This window comes from Nelumbo lutea, chromosome 1, assembly GCF_056320005.1.
Source record: "Nelumbo lutea isolate HS-2025 chromosome 1, American lotus-T2T, whole genome shotgun sequence".
Taxonomy (NCBI): Eukaryota; Viridiplantae; Streptophyta; class Magnoliopsida; order Proteales; family Nelumbonaceae; genus Nelumbo; species Nelumbo lutea.
The window spans coordinates 143001705-143021863 of record NC_142684.1 but is presented as its reverse complement, the minus strand read 5'-3'; the positions used below and the strand labels follow the sequence as shown (position 1 = coordinate 143021863).

At 37.3% G+C, this 20159-nt stretch overlaps 2 protein-coding genes across 3 annotated transcripts in view; both read right to left on the bottom strand.

Annotated features, from left to right (window-relative positions):
* Positions 1-11431, bottom strand: part of LOC148878050 (organelle RRM domain-containing protein 2, mitochondrial-like) — a 34559-nt gene extending 23128 nt beyond the window's left edge. Inside the window, exons 1-3 of one of the 2 annotated variants that reach the window (XM_088948236.1) lie at positions 11149-11431; positions 7774-7842; positions 7570-7676 (exon numbers count right to left, since the gene is read on the bottom strand). In XM_088948236.1, coding sequence (XP_088804362.1) covers positions 7570-7676; positions 7774-7842; positions 11149-11284 — 312 coding nt within the window. In that variant the 5' untranslated portion in view covers positions 11285-11431. The remainder of the gene's footprint in view (positions 1-7569; positions 7677-7773; positions 7843-11148) is intronic. The other variant, XM_088948247.1, reaches the window with a different exon arrangement.
* A 4277-nt stretch (positions 11432-15708) lies between these two features.
* LOC148878049 (large ribosomal subunit protein uL2-like) lies at positions 15709-19255 on the bottom strand. The gene is made up of 2 exons (XM_088948279.1): positions 18675-19255; positions 15709-16277 (listed from the first exon to the last, which is right to left on the bottom strand). Exons 1-2 carry the CDS (start codon positions 19112-19114, stop codon positions 15932-15934), a joined length of 786 nt encoding a protein of 261 aa, XP_088804405.1. The 5' UTR covers positions 19115-19255; the 3' UTR covers positions 15709-15931.
* Between the last annotated feature and the right edge of the window lie 904 nt (positions 19256-20159).

Genomic DNA, 20159 nt, shown 5'->3' with positions numbered 1-20159 from the left:
GAGATGAGCTGATAGGATTGGACCCACACCCTATCCACTTAGAGAGTCCAAGATTTAGATCTAGAAACTTCCTAATTATATTAGGAGATGACTGATATAATCTGCATATCCCTTATCTTAAAGGGACTTCTAATTCAAATATGATTTGGGTTAGCAACTCCTAATGGGATTAGGAGCTGATCCCTTTAAATCTATAAAAGGAAGAGGGCGGCAGCCTTTAGAAACAACAGACAACCACAAGCAATAGTCTTGTCTTCAGAGCTGAAATCACAGAAGAAAGAATTATGCACCCTGCAATAGTATTGATTCCAATCTTTTGGAGAAAATATTGGTGGGAGTTGTATTCACAAACCGTCCAGGTGATTCTTGAGAATGATCAAGTTCTTTTGGAAGAACACTACTGATTTTGCTCCACCCTGCACTATGCCATTTTCAGTGGGTGCAGATTTTGGATTCTACCTTGGGCGTGAACACCTCCATTGAGAGATATTATTTCTCTGTATCAAGTATTATCTCTCCCTACTCCTTTTGGTTCAGATTTGGTTCAGTTTATGGTTCAAGAATGATCCTTGAAAATATGATTTTCTAAATAGGAAATTCGATTCCCAGTTGAAGGGAGAGAAAAAAAAATTGAAATTCACCCCCCTTATTCCGCAATATTTGAGCGTCCATATGATGGATTTCCTATCCCTTCAGTAGTATCAGAGCCATAGTTCAAATCTTGAGCCATTCTGTTTCAGATCTGAACCTACGCAAATAGGGAGAAGGCGTTCTACCCAATTTGCGCAGATATGGGTTTTGGGAAATTTGTTCCCAAAACTGATGGACAAATAATCTGAAATCAATTTTATATAAATCTGATTATTATTTAGAATAGTTCTTTATAATTTTCTTGATTTATGGGTTGTTCGTACAAGAGGAGATCGAATTCTTGGTTTGCGCTGGGAGAACTACAAGATTTGCAATTTCTTGAATTTATTTATTACATTTGTTCTGTAAATAATTTTTTTTTATTTTTAGACTCAATGTATAGGCATTCGATCCGATGTAATTATTAATAGAAATAGGATTTCTATTTATTTTTTAATTTTGGATCGAAGATGGCGACGCAGAGAAGGAGATTTCGCAGATGGGACATTCGTTATCTGTGATCTAACTTCTGTTTTGCATGATGGAGTGTGCGAACATCCCTGATTAACTGATTCTTGTTTTTCTTTTATCAGTTATTTAATTTCAGATTATTTTCTTGAATTAAGAATTTAATTAAAGACCAAACCCTAGACCCATTCGAACCAAGATTGGTTCAAACTGTTTGGACCAAATCTAGGGTTTAATCAATACTGAAAGTCAACCCTAATTTTCCCACTAATGGGCCTGAGGATTGATATTTAATTAAATGGTTAATTCGGCCTAACCTGTAAAGGCCCAGTTTTAAATAGTTAAAACTACTAAAAGCCTACTTCAAATGATAAAGCTATATGAGCCGAACTGGGTAACCCTAATTCAGCCCATATACCTAGATAATATTAATAGTTAATATTATGGATTTTTAACGGGCTTCCATTGGGCCTTATAGATAATTAATTGATTTGATCAATTTATCTCTGCATGAGACGTTTGGATGTGTGATGTGCTCCGTACATGGGCCATAAGTGCTTGGCCCATGCTCATTCGATAGTGTCTCTTGCGCACACCATGGCTGAATGCACATCATTGCCATGATGTCCCTTCTGATCATTAGATGACCTCCCTCGGTGGTGGGCCCCACACCTCATCAAGAGGTTACGTGCGGAACCCTAACAGATTCATCGCATACGGGGAACTGGAGAACGGTCTCTATGTTCTACATCCTTCTCTAGAAACTAACATAACCGAAACTACGTCAGCTAAAATCCCCAAAAAGAGAGCCCGTGATACAGTTAACCCCACGTGTCTGTGGCATTACCAACTTGACCACATCGGTGTTGACCGAATCACAAGGTTGGTAAAGGATGGTCCTTTGGATTTTCTAACTGTAGAAGATCTTCCCACCTGTGAGCCTTGCCTACAAGGCAAGATGACGAAACGACCATTTAACGATAAACTTGAAAGATGTACAGGCACACTTAACCTAATACATACTGATGTATGTGGTCCCCTGAGTGTTAGGACACGAAATCAACACGTGTATTTCATCACATTCACAGATGATTTCTCACGATATAGTTGTGTGTACCTAATGAGACACAAGTCTGAACCCTTTGAAAAGTTCAAAGAAGTTTAGACAAGAGGTCGAAAAACAGTTGAGGAGAGAAATTAAAGTCCTTCGATCTGATCGAAGTGGCAAATATCTCTCTGATGAATTCAGTGATTACTTAAAGGACAATGGGATAGTATCACAATTAGCTCCTCCAGCTATACCACAACTTAATGATGTTTCAAAGAGGAGGAATAGGATCTTATTGGATATGGTCCGATCACTTCTCATACACTCGGAGTTACCCACATCCTTTTGGGGTTACGCATTAGAGATTGTGATTTACGTGCTGAATCGGGTTCCAACCAAATCGGTTCCGAACACTCCATATGAACTTTGGACCGAAAAGAAACCAAGTGTCAGACACTTGAAGATTTGGGGTTGTCCAACGCACGTTAAAAGAACGAGTGCAGACAAGTTGGAATCCAAGACCAGTCGTTGCCTATTTGTAGTCGAAATGCCCAATTCTTGAAGACCGATTACATCCTGGACACCCATCATCAGGAAATTGTTCTTGATGATGAGAGCTCAGGAGCAGTGGGATGTCCCACAAGTTCCAAGTAGTGACCAACCTAGAAGATCCACTCGGGTATCCAGGCCACTAGTCTGTTATGGTTATGACCAGGATAGTTACCTGGTGAAAACCTTGACTAGTGAGGAGGATCCCGTGACTTACGCGGAAGCTATGTTGGACATAGATTCCCATAAGTGGGTGGAGGCCATGAGCATAGATGGACTCAATGGAGACCAATGGAGTCTGCACTCTAGTAGATCCGCCCTCTGGGGTAAAAGCAATTGATTGCAAATGGATTTACAAGAGGAAGAAGGGCCCCGATGGTAGGGTTGAGACATTCAAAGCTCGTCTGGTGGCGAAAGGGTACACTCAGAAAGAGGGCATCAATTATGAGGAAACCTTTTCGCCTGTGGCCATGCTTAAATCCATTAGGATCCTACTAGCTGTAGCAGCATAGCATGATTATGAGATTTGGCAGATGGATGTCAAAAATGCATTCCTGAATGGAGATCTTACTGAAGATATCTATATGCAACAGCCGCAAGGCTTCATAGCTGCGGGTCAGGAAAACATGGTATGTAAACTCAATAGATCCATTTATGGACTTAAGCAAACTTCTAGAAGTTGGAACATCCGTTTTGACTATGCTGTCAAATCGTTTAACTTCGAGCAGAATCCGGATGAACCCTATGTTTATAGAAAGTACAGTGGAGATAAGGTTATCTTCTTGGTTCTGTATGTAGATGACATTCTACTCATTGGGAATGATGTAGGAATGTTGACTACGGTGGAAGTATGGCTTTCGCAGCAATTCTCCATGAAAGATCTTGGAGAAGTCTCCTATATACTGGGTCTTCGACTCTATAGAAATAGATCGAAACGGATAATAGGATTATCTCAATCTGCCTCCATTGACAAAATAGTCAAAAGATACAGCATAGAAAACTCCAAGAAAGGAAATGTTCCTTTCAGGCACGGAGTCACTCTCTCCAAGAAAATGTCTCCCAAGACTTCTAAGAAGATTGATGGCATGAAAAACGTTTCCTATGCCTCTGCCGTAGGGAGCATCATGTATGTCATGCTGTGCATTCGTCCTGACATTACTCAGGCAGTGAGTATAGTAAGCAAATTTCAGCCCAACCCAGGACAAGAGCACTGGACTGCCGTGAAAAACATACTAAAGTACCTTCGAATGACAAAAGAGTTTTGTCTAGTATTCGATGGTAATTCACTACAGATCCAAGGGTATACTGATGCCGATTTCTAGTCGGATCCAAATGATAGAAGATCTACATCTGGATATATTTTCATGATAGGATCGTGTGTTGTTTCCTGAATGTCAGCAAATAGGGGTCCTGAGTAGCAAATTAATAGTCCACAACCCAAGCCGAGCACATTTCTGTAAGTGAAGCTACCTTTTGAATGAAGGTCTTCATTCCTGAATTTGGAATTCAACACATCACCCATTCCACTGTTGTATGACAATACTGGACCTACGGGAGGATGATAATAAGAGGTAACATCAGCGAAGATTGTGATAGACCCATTGACTAAGCCGCTTTTACAGAAAGTGTTTGAGAAACACGTGAAAAGCATGGGACTCCGACTAATACATGATTGGACCTAAGTGCAAGTGGGAGCCATTAGACAGTTTTGTATGCCCTTAGCTTCAATCAAAATGATGTACTTTTTGAGTTTATTGTAAATGAATAAAAGTGCATATTTGATTCATGTTCCCTTGGTATGTTTCTGTGTATTACCCTTAAACTGGACACTTAATGAGACTCGTGTTAGTTTAGAATGTTCACAGCCAGTGGGTCGATTTGGGGAGACCTTTCCTAACAAGGCTGACACTGTGGTGCCACCAAGTCGGTTGGGGTGGCTTGTCTCAGCTACCGGGGTGAGACCCTAGGCACTTACAGTGTGGGATTAATTGAATCTTTGAACTGGACCACATTTCCAACATTGCCCTGGACCTTGGAGATTGATGGGCAAAACTAGAAAGTTACACCCGACCCCTAGACTTGATTATGATACTGCACTATGTGTCGGATTGGATTGTCTTTGATGTACCAATCAGTGATATCCTTAGCGGGGGTCAAAACCTGGGTATGTTGGGACAGTCTGAGAATTCATCTGAGTGGGTGATCATAGTGACAGGATCAGCCCCTTTGTCGGACAAAGGTAATGATCGGGGATGCACTCTCACTAATGGAAACCAAGACTGCCGGCAACCGATTTCAATCGTCGAGATTTTTTTTGCAAAATATATTTTATATAAGATATAAAAGTATATATATATGTTATGGTTTCGAAATGATTTGCAAAAGGTTTTAATTCCCATTATCCATACAAGAAAGAGTGCAACAATGTTCCTTGCAGCCAAGGGAGAGGTCATCTCTTGTCGGGCAGTGTATGATCATTATGGGCTGAGAGATTAAGTATAAGACCATTGAGGATAATACTTGATGGGCTAATTTTGCACATGCCCACAGTCCCTGAGTGTTACAAGGTGGCTTGGCCCAAGAACCACTTAGGGTAAGTATTGAGCTCATAGAACCCATCTGATGGGTTTCAGGGGGTGCACTATCCATAACAGTGTATTTGGCCAGGCCTTATAACAAAAGCTGGGCTAAACCTATGTGGCTGATGTGTAGATCAATGTTTGGGTCTCACGCCATACAAGGAAGCCCAACTGGGCAGCAGTTTGGAAGGCTAAATGAATACATAACTTTAAATGGGCCTTAAGTCCATTTCGAACTGGGCTAATCTGATTAGTCACTTAAGGGGCGAATTCTGATATGGATCAGCTGATAGGATTGGGCCCACACCCTATCCACTTAGAGAGTCCAAGATCTAAATATCTAGAAACTTCCTAATTAGATTAGGAGATGGCTGATCTAATCTGCAAATAAGGGTTATTCCTTATCTTAAAGGAACTTCTAATCCATATATGATTTGGGTTAGCAATTCCTAATGGGATTATGAGTTGATCCCTTTAAGTCTATAAAAGGAAGAGGGGGCGGTAGCCTTTAGAAACAACAGACAACCACAAGCAATAATCTTGTCTTCAGAGCTGAAATCACAGAAGAGAGAATTTTGCACCCTACAAATACTCTCTTGCCGCCTCCTTCCTGCAACCGTTGCCTACAACAGTTCGATCTCCATTCCTTGGGAGAAATCAAGATTGGATCTTGATTCCAATCTTTTGGAGAAAAGATTGATGGGAGTTGTATTCACAAGTCGTCCAAGTGATTCTTGAGAATGATCAAGTTCTTTTAGAAGAACACTGTTGATTCTGCTCCACCTTGCACTGTCATTTTCAGTGGGAACAGATTTTGGATCCTACCTTGGGCGTGAACACCTCCATTGAGAGATATTATCTCTCCGTATCAGGTATTATCTCTCCCTACTCCTTTTGGTTCAGATCTGGTTCAGTTTATGGTTCAAGAATGATCCTTGAAAATATGATTTTCTAAATAGGGAATTTGATTCCCAGTTGAAGGGAGAGAAAAATTTTTGAAACTCGCCCCCCTTATTCCGCAATCTTTGGGCGTCCATATGATGGATTTCCTATCCCTTCATCTTCAAGATCTGCAAGCCTCTGATTTTCAACTCTTCAAGGATGAGGTCTTTTGCTTCAATCTTCATTGCTTTCCTCCATCTTGTAATGTCTACAAACCTATTCTCCATTAAGGTTGAGGCTACTTTTCTTGCACTTGCACTTTTAAAACACTATGATCCTTTACTAAAAACATCCTTGATTATTCGATTAAAGTTGTACTTTCCAAATTGGCTTTCTTTGTGTGGTCAGTAGTGCTGAACAAGATCCTAACAAAACAAAATCTAGTCAAAATAGGTTTACAGGTGGTAAATTTGGCTTGTCCTTTATGAATGGAAATGTGGAGTCATCTGGCCATTTGCTAATTCATTGTGAATATACTCATTGGATCTGGTTAAGACTGGTGAGTTTGTTTGATGTAAAGTTGTGCTTCCCAGCTTATGTGAAGGGGGCATGATGTCTAGAAGGTTTAAGTAGGGCTAGAAAGATAGCATGGAGCATACTCCCCTCAGCAGTCTTCTGGGTTGTGCGGTGTGAAAGAAACAGGAGATTGTTTCAAGGAATTCAGACTCCGAAGGAAGCAATCTTAAGGAAAATACTAGGGATGGTTCACTCATGGTTGGCAGTTCACCCTTTATTTAGAAGTAGACATTCTAGTTCTTTCTTTGATTTCAACTACCTTTTTGTAAGGAAAGGTTAAATTGTATTGGGCATTGAGCTGTTTTGAGCAGAATTGTATATCCTCTGTTCAGCTTCTCATTGTGCATTTGTATTTTGACTTTTTGAATTTAGTAAAATACTTTACAGTTTTCAAAAAAGAAAAAAAGCAACTAACGTGCCTGTGAACTTCAGAAAAAGAAAGAAGTTTTGCCAACATTTTACATGATTCCCACTTGTAATAATACAGTAAAAGATGATGAACTCCCCAAATAGATTCAAAACCACTAGATAAAACTCAATTTGAAGTTAATTATCCCAAATTTCACAGTTAACTTGATCAATGTTTGATTTGCTTTATGAGGCTTCACAACATGGAAATGGCATGCAATAAAACACTGAAAAATAAAAATTATTCATTCTAAATTTTTCCTCAACTCTAAGCAGTTTGTTAACAATATTGTGCTTCTTTTTTCTGAATTATCATCTATATTACAATCCAATTATAGAGCAAAAATCATCCTTGCTGCAGTGCTTCCAACTGCCATTTTAGTATCTATTTGGTCACAACTATCATATGTAAAAGGTTTTTTAGCTCACCTTGCCATCCATGCCCTTTATACCTTCAGCAGCCTGTTCCAAAGTGGCATATCGCACAAAACCAAAGCCTTTGGAATACCCTGATACACGATCAGTCACAACTCTAGCTGCAAATCACAAATGGGTTGATGTTGAATAACTCTTCCATTAAATTTCCTGAATAATTCTGAAGGAAAAAACACCTTGGATTTGAGTAGAACATACCATAGACCACTTCCCCAAATTTTGAAAAGGATTCTCTGAGTCCCTCAGAAGTTGTACGTTTGTTAAGCCCTGTAGAAGCATTGTGGGTAGTTTCAGAACAAGGAGTAACACTATACACTGTAGAAAGAAAGTTGATTTACCAACCACAGTAATTCAGCCTAGTTTTTGACACTAAAACATCAAATTACATCAAACATATGAACCATCTTATCATATGTATAATACATTTAAATATCAGAACTACTCCAGTTGAATGACACATTTCCATCAGCCAATTTAAATTTGATTTCATGTTCATGAATGATCTAAAGCCAGTTCCACATGAAGATAATATGATTCTTAATTTTCCATAACCATACTCTTAAGAAGTACAACTTTTTCCCTTCAAGAATGGAAACAACTTCCCAACATAAGAACAAATTTTGATAACAATAATTACATCTCTTTCCTCTTTTTCTGTGGTACTGAGTTAAAATCGATCAAGTACAAGATGTCTCCTATAGAATTTGAAGCCAAGCCAACAAAAACATTTCCCAATTAGTCTTTTGACATTATGATTCTGGATAAGGTTTTAAGCTACATACTCAATACTGGTAACCATGGAATGTATAACTAATAAAGAAATGTATTATATCAGAAGCACCTCATACATTAAGCATGGGATAGGAAACAATTGGATAGGTAATAACACCCAAACCACCGAAAAAAGTCATAAAAAAGAAAAAGCAAATAAAATATACCAGACATGAGAACAGAAATATTTTTTGTTAAATATTGATATCCCACTAAAGGAAGAAGAATGAATATTACTCAGCAAGAAGCCTTAATATAAATTATTACACCATAAACCAGCGGGACCTGAAGTTCTATATTTGGGCCTAACCTCAGCCTAATTTACTTATCTTTAACCCTTGGGTCCTTCAAAATTCAACAAGTCATCATTAAACCACAAAATGAAACCAAATATCATACTTGTTTATATATGAATAATAATGTGACATGATATATAATGCGTGACACTAAGACTCAAGCTGGATCTGGTAGCCCAAGTCTCAGTACAAGCTCAAAATACCTAAGTCAAATCCAAACCCAGTCAAGGTTCAAAGTATCGATATTCAAAAATTGCGTATCACATGATTCAAAGGGCCAATACTCATATAGGGTTGGCAATGGATCAGGTCCGACCCGATAGGCCCGAACTAATTGGGCCAGTTACAGAATCTGGTACTGATGGGGTTGGTTTCGGTTCCTAATCCATTGTCCAAACTATTATTGGTTCGGAACCAGTTCTACCCAATCACAAACCAAATTTAGTAGGTTTATTATAATCAGGTCCATTGGGTCAGATCCGATTGTCCCGAGAACCAATTGATTCAAAAGCATCAAAACACACCAACAACCCTCGTCTTTGAGAAGCCTGGTATGAAGAAATCTACATTAACTCTTCAAAAGACCAAAATTAAGGAAATCTGCATCGACACTTTGAGAAGCACAAGAAACACACCAACAACCCTCATCTTCATCATTTTTTACTATTAATGAAAGGTTGCACACGTCATTGAACAGATTCAAAAAGAGTCAAATCCCTTGTATTTTTCTTTATTACAAATCTCATTTTGTAGTTTGTCTCCATATTTTTTGTTAATTAAATACATGAAATTTGTGTCGACAATAGTCTAGAAGAGCATAGACACTTGAGGTGAATGCCTCTTATGCTTTTGTATTTAAGTCACTTTTTTATAATAAAATGCTATAGATAAAAGTGGAGCAACCATTTTATCATGTTCCCCATTATATATTAACATAATCCAGAGAATAAAAACCCTCCAAACTTGTTTATTACATACAGTGTTATCAGAATGCCATTGTACGGGCTTATGGGGGCTTTGCCCCCCCCAAAAAAACAAGTAATCATAGCGCACAACATATGAACCCAACCACATAAGGCCATAACAAAACATATAAAACGTCTACACAACATTTATGCCTCCTTGTGCTCAAGAGGCTTATGCTTCTTGCACACTAAACTATGCACCACGCCTCTATGTTTTAAAACATTGCTTCACAATACTCCAAATGTGTGTCCCTTACTCCCTTAGCATTTCATAATTCACTCTTGTAAACCTCTTTGTAATTCACATGTTCTTGCTTCGCATCTCACTTGTTTACTCTAATTCTTGATTCACATTGCGTTCCCACTTGTCCTTTGCGACACTTCGCCCTGTCATATCATTTTGCAATTTGCACTTCTACCCTGTTACAACTTTTAATTCCAAAACCTCACATAAACCTTGGGTATATCATTTAGGCATCTCTTCAACAATTTCCTGGCAATAATGCTAGTATAGAGCCCACTAAGTTCCTTGTTTCTGAAAACTCATCCAATGCATTTCAGTAGTGCAATAAAGGAAACAACTAAAGAGGTAGCATCTCGTGCCTCTCTAAGGGATGCTTGTAATGTTTCCATTACCTTATGTTTTAATAAAAATTGAAGTTATTTATCAAAAAATAAATAAATAAATAAAATAATGTTTTCTCAATGTTACCTAGTGCAAGGTATATACAAAACTACGATCTTCTTTGTTCAGATTTATTACCCGTGAAGTTTTTTTCTAGCTGCAAAAACTAGATAAATGGTATAAAAGGAAGATTTCGACTAACAAATTAAGAATTCTAAATGGGTTAAAAACGTAAACCATGATCTCAATCGCACAAATGATTCAGAGGATAAGGTTCACCACTCTCCGCTTGTCTATCTGGGGCTTCTTATATAGACCATCTTTGTAGTGGTCCTTTATTCGACTTACGAGGAATTTCAAATCCATACGGCTCTTTTGAAGGTATCCTGTATATTGTATATTCAGTAAAGTTGTTTCGCGTAATCCCTTTGGAACTTCTTGTATTATAAACACTGAACAAAAGCACAGCCACTTGTGGAGAACAGGAAAAAAAAAACTAGGTTTAGTCACACAGCATCAAGCAAGAATATTTCTCTAAATGATTATCACTGTCAACGCAACCAAAATAGAGAAAAAATGCCATTACCTAATGTTGGCCCCAAGTCCTAATTATCCGGGGTGGACCGGATACAGTCATACAAACCTAAAACCTAATCAATTAATTCCTCCAAAAGCTAATCAATTAACCTATTCGAGTGGAAACCTACAAGAAAATGTTATTCTCATAGATAGAAACCAACAAGAACAGCAGTGCTACCAAGCAAGTAATAGGCACAAGTACTCATTTTGAAAACAGAGTTTATGCCACTAGATGTAGGAGACTAATAGTGGTTCACATGGATCAAGCGAAAAGAACAAAAGAAGAAGAAAAAGAAGAAGAAGAAGAAGAAGAAGATTAAGAGAAAAAGGGGCATGCCTGAGACGAAGAGGTTAGTCGATGGTTCTGCCGGAGGAGGAGCTGTAGTCGCAGCAGAGCTTGGCGGAGTGAAAGTGAAGCTCGAAAATAGTCTTCTCAATCCACGAGGTGCTGCCGCCACCGCTCTCATTGCCATGCCTTTCTCTTACTCTGTTTCCTCCTAAGACCAGAGAGTCTATAAAACCGTGATATTTATAGAAGTCAGAGAAAAGGGGAGAGCGCGAGTGAAAGAGAAGAGGAGTTCACATTGCGCTCCACAAGGGGGCGCCCCACAATGCACCACAGCACATGTTTTTTTTCGTTTTTTATTTTTTTTTTTTTTGTAAATTGCATTTTTTGTATATCCCAATTCGGCTGTATTAGACATGGCATGACCCCTAGGCCAAGTTGAGATGAGGGGTTTTGGCCTGTGGTATGTGTGGGCTTGTATGTCAGGCAGAACACGACCCATGGCCCGGCACAAGTGTAACACGTATCATGACCCACACCAATTATAGCCATTATAAAAGAGTACAAGGGCAAAAATATCCACTAACAATTATAAACAATTATTTTGGGGGTATTTGTGTATTTTATCAAAGGAATGTAAAATAATTAAAATACCCCTAAAAGTTATAAACAATTAGTTTAAGGGGCATTTTAAGTAAAATAATACATAAGTTTTATAAATGACCAAAATACCTCTCTTAACAACCATAAATAGCTAGTTTATGAGGATACTATGATCAATTCAATTATTACTAACTCCTATAAATATGGGTTAACCCTTACCCATTTTCATCACAACACAATCATTCTCATTCAATCAAATACAATTTCCCGTTCTCATTATTCTATAGTTTATTCTCATTTCATATACTCTCAATTTTTTATATCTTTTAATTTCAACAAGAAGGAAGGCTTGATTGAGTGTTTCAAGTTGAAGTTGGGAATTTGGGAGATTTAAAAGCTTTGCATTTAAGCTGAAATATCTAATGGGTAGACCAAATTCCAAGGACCAAAGTGCAATTATTGGGGTAGTTGGATTTTTTGTGAATTTTTAGATTTTAACATTTATTAAAATGATCAATTCCTCTCAAACTCTACTTATTTTACCATGAATAGTGTATCAAGAAAGGACATGAGAGTAGTTTGCAATAAATGTAAACGTGGTTTTTACTATTAAAGTAATAGAAGCATTGGCACTAGCCATTTGAGAAGACATCTAGATTGTTAGATGTTCAACATAAGAAATTTTGATATTTTAGCTTGATGAAAAATACAATAAAATAATTATCCTATACTTGTCGCTGCAACACATGATCTACCAATCCCTCCAATGTCCACAGTAGTACCAGAATCTTGTTTTAGTGTAGAAACATATTGTGTGAGATGAAAGGAGAATTCATATGACTAATGAAATATAGTGTTAGTTTTACTTTAAAACTGCCACTTTAGTACCCATAGTTAGCAATCCATCAGTTATCTATATTACATGATGGCATGCAACTTAATTTAAAAAATACAAAAAAAAAAGTATTTTTTTAATATTTTGAGACAATTTTATCTTGATTGTCGTCCCTAGTGATGGCAAGAATTATTCGTCTTCTCCAACAATCTAAATCCCCTTTGTTATGGATTGAATAACTGAAAAAAACGGATTATAATGACAACAGTCTAAATCCTTCTTTTTGGGCAATGACATCCTCTTCCTTGAGGACACGTTTCCATGTAGCTTTTCTGGCAGAAAGCACTAATTCTGTAGTAGAAAAGTTAGGGCATAAAGTGAACAATGGTGCCCAATCATAGTGAAAAGGGATTTAAACATGGTTATTTTGGCCATTTTAAAATTATGCTTCTCTCATCTATTCAAAACTCAAAGGGCATTTGTGTCCTTTCACATGCCACTTAATATTGATTAATAATTTTGGACTAAATTAATAGTTTTTAAAAATTCAAATACCATAGTGGCACATTTTAAAGTTCGAATACTAAAGTAAAAGTAGCCCCAAAGTAGAGGATACTAATATGCAATTTACCCTTTTCTGTAAGAAAATTGCCAACCCATTGCTCATCGCTCTAGTGACTTGACATCTAATCCAAGGCCTCCACTGGGCTGGTTTTGGACCTGGTTGTTGGCCTATTGTTTAAAAATTCAAATATTTGAAGAACCAACAAAATGAAAAGACATTTAGATTTTGAAAACTTGTATATCTTTAAATAAATTTTAAATATTATATGATAATAAATATAATATAAAATATTCTTTAAATCTCTATTTCTCTCTAATTATATAAGGACCCCGTGCAATACATGGACCGGTTTTAGGAATGTCCTCATATTCTGTAGCGATATTTATTTTTGGGTATTTTTGTAAAGGGACTTAATTAATTTTTAGAGAAAGTATTGTGTATTTATTAGTGACCAAATGGGCCAATACTTTTAGATTTTATAATTTTTACTATAAAAAATAAATAATTTGATAGAACTATAAATCTGTGTTTGGTTTGAAAGAAACGGGGTCTCAATTCATATTTGGATACTATGAAATTTTGAATCAGATAGGAATTTTGCTCTGCATTCACTTCATTATCCTTAGAATTTGTAAAAGCAAAAGTTTTAAAAATTTCTCCTATGCATATGGAATATATATAAATATTCAAAGTAAGTCTCTCTTCATTCAGGCTAGGTTATTGAGTCTCTTGCTTTTAAAGAAGGTATCAAAGTTGGATTAGAGGACCCGGATAACAAATATCTTGATTGAAGGTGATTCTTTAGTGATAATGTCTCTCCTAACAATGGAGAATCCTGGTCCACTTGGGAGAATAAAAGCATAGTAGAAAACTGTAAATAGGGGTGTCAATGGTATTCGAAAATCCGATTTCAAATTTGAGATATGACATAATGGAATTGAATTTGGATGATTTGAATATCTAATTGGTCGAAATCAGATATGACCTTATTCGATTCGATAAATATCCAAGTTGGATCGATTATTTAATTCTTAGACATAATATATAAAATATTTAAATATTTTATATAATTTATATACATAATTAAATTATATAAATAATTTATATATTTATAAACTTTATATAAATATAATATTTATTTTATATATTTATTAATTACTTAAAACAATTAATTGGTCAAATTCGAATTCAAATATTTCTTGATTTGATTCAAAGTTCGATCTATTTACACCCCTAACTGTAAACTGTGGATATTTAGCTCCCCTTGTATCAAGAGAAGCAGCAATGCTGTAGCACACTACCTGGCAAGGCTAGCAAGTGTCCAAATCTAACTAGGTTTGGGTGGGGAATATTCCAGATTGTATTGGAGATGATTTGGAATCAGACAGTTGAATTGTGCCAATAGCCTAAGGTCTTTATCTTAAGGTTGCTTTTGTTTTGTTTTGGGTGTAGATGCGAATGGATGTAAAATTCCATTGACGGTTCACATTTGCTTGCATTTACTTTCAGTCTAAATACGGACTGACGTAAACCTCTACTCCTGGTCTATATTTTCACACGTTTGTTTCAGTGTAAGGTTTAAATCGATGTAAACTTCCCCATCGATTGAACTTTTTCATCGATAATCAATGTAACTAATACATCAATTACCACATTTAAAAAAGCTTAACAACAACCACAAACGCAGCCTAAAAAAGGTTTGTACTTCACCAAAAACAAACACAGCCTAAAAAAGGTTTATACTTTATATAAATATAAATATTAATTGTTAAATTATAAAGGATAAAAGAAAATTTTTCTACCCGAGAGAGAATTTAATTGGTCTCAGATATTAATTGTATCGAAGGGGTCAAATATGCATCCGACCTGGTAATTATTGCAACCAAACCCGACTTCTTAAGTTCCATCTAATGATTCTAATCAACTTGTTTTCTCACTATTTACCGTCAAACAGTTATAAATTGGCAGTATAACAAACCATAAAAAAAAAAAAAAAACCCTTCTGGAAAATGAAGGATCAACCAATAAATAACACTCGACTCGCCTTCTCGGGATGCAGTATTTAACCATAAGAGAAAAATGTGGTCCGCACTACCATAAAATGTTATGATGATGATGATAACGATGGAGCATAATCTTCGTTGGAAGTTGAAACGCAAGCCGATACTCAAATAAGTGCACAGTTGCACACAACATTGTTTCTGTTAGAAACAAAATTTGTCCCAGAATCAAGTTTTTCATCCAAGGGTGCCACCATTTATTTCAGTAAAAGGCAAAGGAACTGCATTATAGGCTTACAGCACAATGAGAGATACTAATTAGAGCAATCACGCAAAGAAAAACACTACCAAGACGAAAGAGACAGAATGATAGACGAAACAGTCAAACAGAAAAAGGAACCGATTAATATTTTCAGCTACGCCCACACTAGATAGTAGCTGCAACCTACAAGATTATTTGATGATTCTATTCGCGAGCTTGAAAATGATTCGCATTCCTCGGATATTCCAGGATCTTGGATATATCTTTTAACAATAACGATTTTGTCGAGTAATTATTGTTTGCCTCGTCATATTGATGATATAACGCCAAAGTGATACACAGACAATTAATAAAATTTGCCTTGGACTAGTAGAAAACAATCAAAGAAAAAACAACACTGGCGGAGTGCAGAAATAATGAAAGCTGATTGAGTTATCTCACTCCTAAACTGAAAACGAAACTTCAGTATGTCTCCCCTTTGATTACACTGTTCCAAGAAAATTAGAAAACAAGGATATTTGAAAGACAAACGATAATAAGGTGGAAAGGAAACCAAACATAAAACTCCCTTATGCACTTTTTTCCGCTTTCGCAGCAGTTGCAGCAGCTTGTCCTCGCAAACGACCAGTCCTCCTTGCAGCGATGAGACCAACCTTCTGTCCAGGAGGGGCATCACGCCGAACAGTACTTGCATGACCAATGTGTTGGTGGTTACCACCACCATGGGGATGCTCTACAGGGTTCATAGCAACACCACGAACCTTAGGCCAGCAGTTCCTCTTGACCCTATACTTGTGATAGGCGTTGCCTGCCTTGAGAAGTGGTTTCTCAGTCCTGCCTCCACCAGCAACCTGGCCAATCATTGCTCTGCACCCACTTGGTACAATCTTCTTGGATCCAGAGGGTAGCTTGATCCTGAAAATAGCACAAGGTAATCAGGTTAAAGTTAAACAACTGCCTCTACCAAACAATGAGGCAAAAGCTACCAACGTCTAGAAGCAAAAAAGATGTCATTGTAATAGAGAAACAGGGAACACGGATATTATTTCAGATGGATGAATACTTTCTGCAAGAAAGCCAAATAGGCACCTAAAATGTATTTTTATCTGGTTCTCTGTTTAGATCTCTTCAGTAGCATGCACATCGCATTGACATCTGGTTCTCTGTTTAGCTCTCCTTAGGCTATGTTTGGTTTGAAGGAAAATGTAGGGAAACCATTACAAACCTTGTATTGGTTTCCCTGTCTTTTCTTCCCTTTCCCCATCTTTTCCTTCAAACCAAACATAGCCTAAGGAACCCCTAGCTTTAACCTTGGTCGTTTTAAAGACAGGCTTTTGGTTCCCTCTTCTTCATAATTTTTTTTTGTAAGAAACAGTAAATTCCATTGATTAACTTAAGTACAACTGTCACCACCGAATGAATAGTGGAGAACCCTCAAGAAAGATTCTTACAAAACAACACAGAACAAAGCCACCCTATTTACTCCCTGTTTTGCTAAAGCATCGGCATTACCATTATCTCATCTTCTAGTTCACCTGACCTAAACCCCAAGCCCCCGAGTTAAAATCATAATTTCCTTTAAGTACTGCCTGAAAGTCTAAGAGTCCAAGCTTCTCTTTTGCAGCCAGCCAATTACCAGCTTGGAATCACCTTCCACTTCCAACTGTTTCAATCCTCATTGTTTAGCTAATCTGAAGCCTTGGAGTAAAGCCAACATTACTGCCCTTAGAAAATCTCCTACCCCAATCGGGCCCAAGAAAATGGGCCAGCACTCTTCCTCATCTCTAAAAACACCCCTGATTCCAGACAGACCTGGGATACCTGCAGATCTCTTCCTCATAAATTTGCATCCTTTTTTTTCCATTCAAAATTCAGAACATGAGGATTACAATACTAACCAACCTTTCCCCCACCACTGAAATTAAGAGTGCAACTTGAGTAGACTCACGTTGAATGAGCATTTGTTAAAATTTGAGAAGGTTAAGGCCAGATGCAGTGTAATTTCTTCAAACCAGCTACCTGACTTGCATCCTTGCATGATCACCAGAGCAATACACTGCTAAACCTAATCATTCACAGTTCAGAAATTTAACCACATATTTCAAAGAGAAATCCATAATTTAACAGAGGATATGGCATTGAACAGAATAAAATCGCAGAACGGGATTCATGTTGCCAACCAGATATGAAGGGCAAGGCCTAGTTGAGTTGAGATGCCTTAAATGTAAATTCCTTAGTGTAACTATTAACGGCAGCACTCCTAGTCCAATTTGATCTCTTCTTCATAGTATTCAAAGGTCTAGGAGGTTTTGAAGAAACATGTAGTGAGGCTTCGTCAGAAAAGGACCTCTGGCCAGACCTAACATACCCCGCAGCTTTCTCTTCTCAACCACCAATCATATTTTCTCTATATTGTTATCCAGAGATTAAACCATCTCTACAAGATTTTCTGGTTTGTCATAGATGTGTTTTCTTGTATTCCAAATAATAAACTAATTAATGCAGATATGATTGTCAAGATGAAGAAAAACGTATCATTCTCAAACCCAGAAAATCCTTCCTTTTCCTAAACCATGAAACTACAGATGGTTGACCCAAGAAACAATCCAGCAGGCTACACATACTAGATCCATCACTGAACAGATGAAACAATGTATTGTGACAGACATCTTTTAATGGCCAAGAATCGCAGCAATTCCAATAGAAGTTAGAGCACACATTCTTTAGGCACAACAGTCAAATAACATCTAGTTTCTCATATCCCGAATGCCAAAGCACATGTCAGTGCCAAACGGGCCATGCAGAGATCAGATAAGCATCTTACAGCGATAAAATTACAAGGTAAAAAGTTAATAGATTGCCTCCCATCCACAAAGGATATGCTACAAAAACTCATAAGAACATAAAACATGCAAACCATCTAACGACTGCTCAGAAACTAGAAGTTGTTATATACCAGCTTAGATAATAAGCTGTCATGGAAAGCATTCCTGTTACATCCAACATAATGTATGCAACTACAAGAAATGTTGGTTAAGCTGCATTCACTACAGATCCATTACGCGTGGAGCTAAAAAGGAGAAGAAAAAACAGATTTTTTATAATTAAAAATCCTGATTTATTTCGAAGCTATATAGTCTATAGCGTACAAAGTAAGTCAATAAGCAATAAAAGGAAGAGTAATCCTACATAAATGACAAAAAGAACGATTCCTAAAAGAAATGAATAAATGAAACGGTACAGAAACAATGAGAAGAAAATTAAGAAAAAAACATCAAAATCAACGCAAAGTCAGTTGAAGTATATACATACCTGGTAGTACCATTATCCGGGTTATGGCTGATAACAATCGCGTAATCTCCAGAAGATCTAGCGAAGACCCCACGGTCACCGACGTGGTGCTCGACGTTGCAAACAACAGCTCCCTCAGGGACTGATCGGAGTGGAAGAACGTTACCCACCATGAGATTAGCCTTCTTACCACAGTAGACGAACTGACCGGTATACATGCCCTCCGCAGCGACGAAAAGCTCCTTCTGATGCTTGTAACGGAAAGGATGGCGGAAGGTTACCCGAGCGAGTGGTGCACCACGACCTGGGTCGTGCACGATCTCGGTGACGACACCCTTGAGGTATCCATTGCGCTCACCGAAGTCAAGGCTTCTGAATCTGGCCGGTCCCTTACGGTGGTGGGTGTGGGACTTGAATACTGATCCAGCACCCTTACGCTGCGCTCTGATCACACGACCCATCTCCTAGGGTTAGGGTTTTGCAGCGGCGGGGAAAGATGAAGAAGCTTCAACACTAACAGTTCGTTTTATATCGAAGTCCCAGCCCTAATCTTACAACTCAACTATCATTGACATGAGTAAGGGGTGATCATGGGCCGGGCTGGGCCAGGTTTGAGGGCTATATAGTATTATCCGAAATTGTCCCTTACGTTTTTACCAATTCTGTTAAGATCATTCTCAACTCCTTTTTAGTGGTTAGATACATTTTTTTATCAAAAGCTTACCACGTGTTAAGACGACTTCAATTTATTAAAAAAAAGAATAAAATGGTTAAAAGTATGGAATAAATTTAGGAATATTTTAGAGAAAAACAAAATTTATCAAAAAACTGATGTAGTATCGGAGAAGGCTAATAAGTTCCAAGACACATAAGAAGTTTGGATAACATTATTAATCCAACCAATTAATCAATTACCGAGTTAGTATCAATACAAAACTTGAACTTTAATTCGAAATTACCAAGTTAGTGCGAGCACAGAACTTGTATCTTAGTTCGAAATTACCAAATTAGCACTAGTGCATAACTTCTATGTTAGTTCGAATTTACCAAGCTAGTATTACCGCATGATTTTTATTCTAGTTCAAAATTACCAAGTTAGTATTAGATCGTAATTTCAAAATTTTTGTTCAATTAGGACTTTCTTTTTGAAAAGTTTTAGTAGGATTCTATAATGGAGTGTTTTTATAGATTAGGAAATTTTCTTGTAGGAGTCATAAGGGTGTAAGTCTATATAAAGAGTAGCTAGGGGAAGGCTAAGACAATTTTATTTTGATTTTCTCTTAAGTATTTAATGAAGAGTTTTTCTTCTTGTTTATTTCAACTTTTGCTTTTTTCTTTGAAATTTTTCTAAGCCAGAAAGTTGGTATTAGGGCTCAAGTTTGATCATTCTTTGGATTGTGGCTCTTAAGAAGAAACAAGTGGCTCACATTATGGAGCAGAAACTCATCAATAAAACACAAGAAGAGGTGGCAGAGCTACGAAGACAGATCGAGACATTTGCTCAGG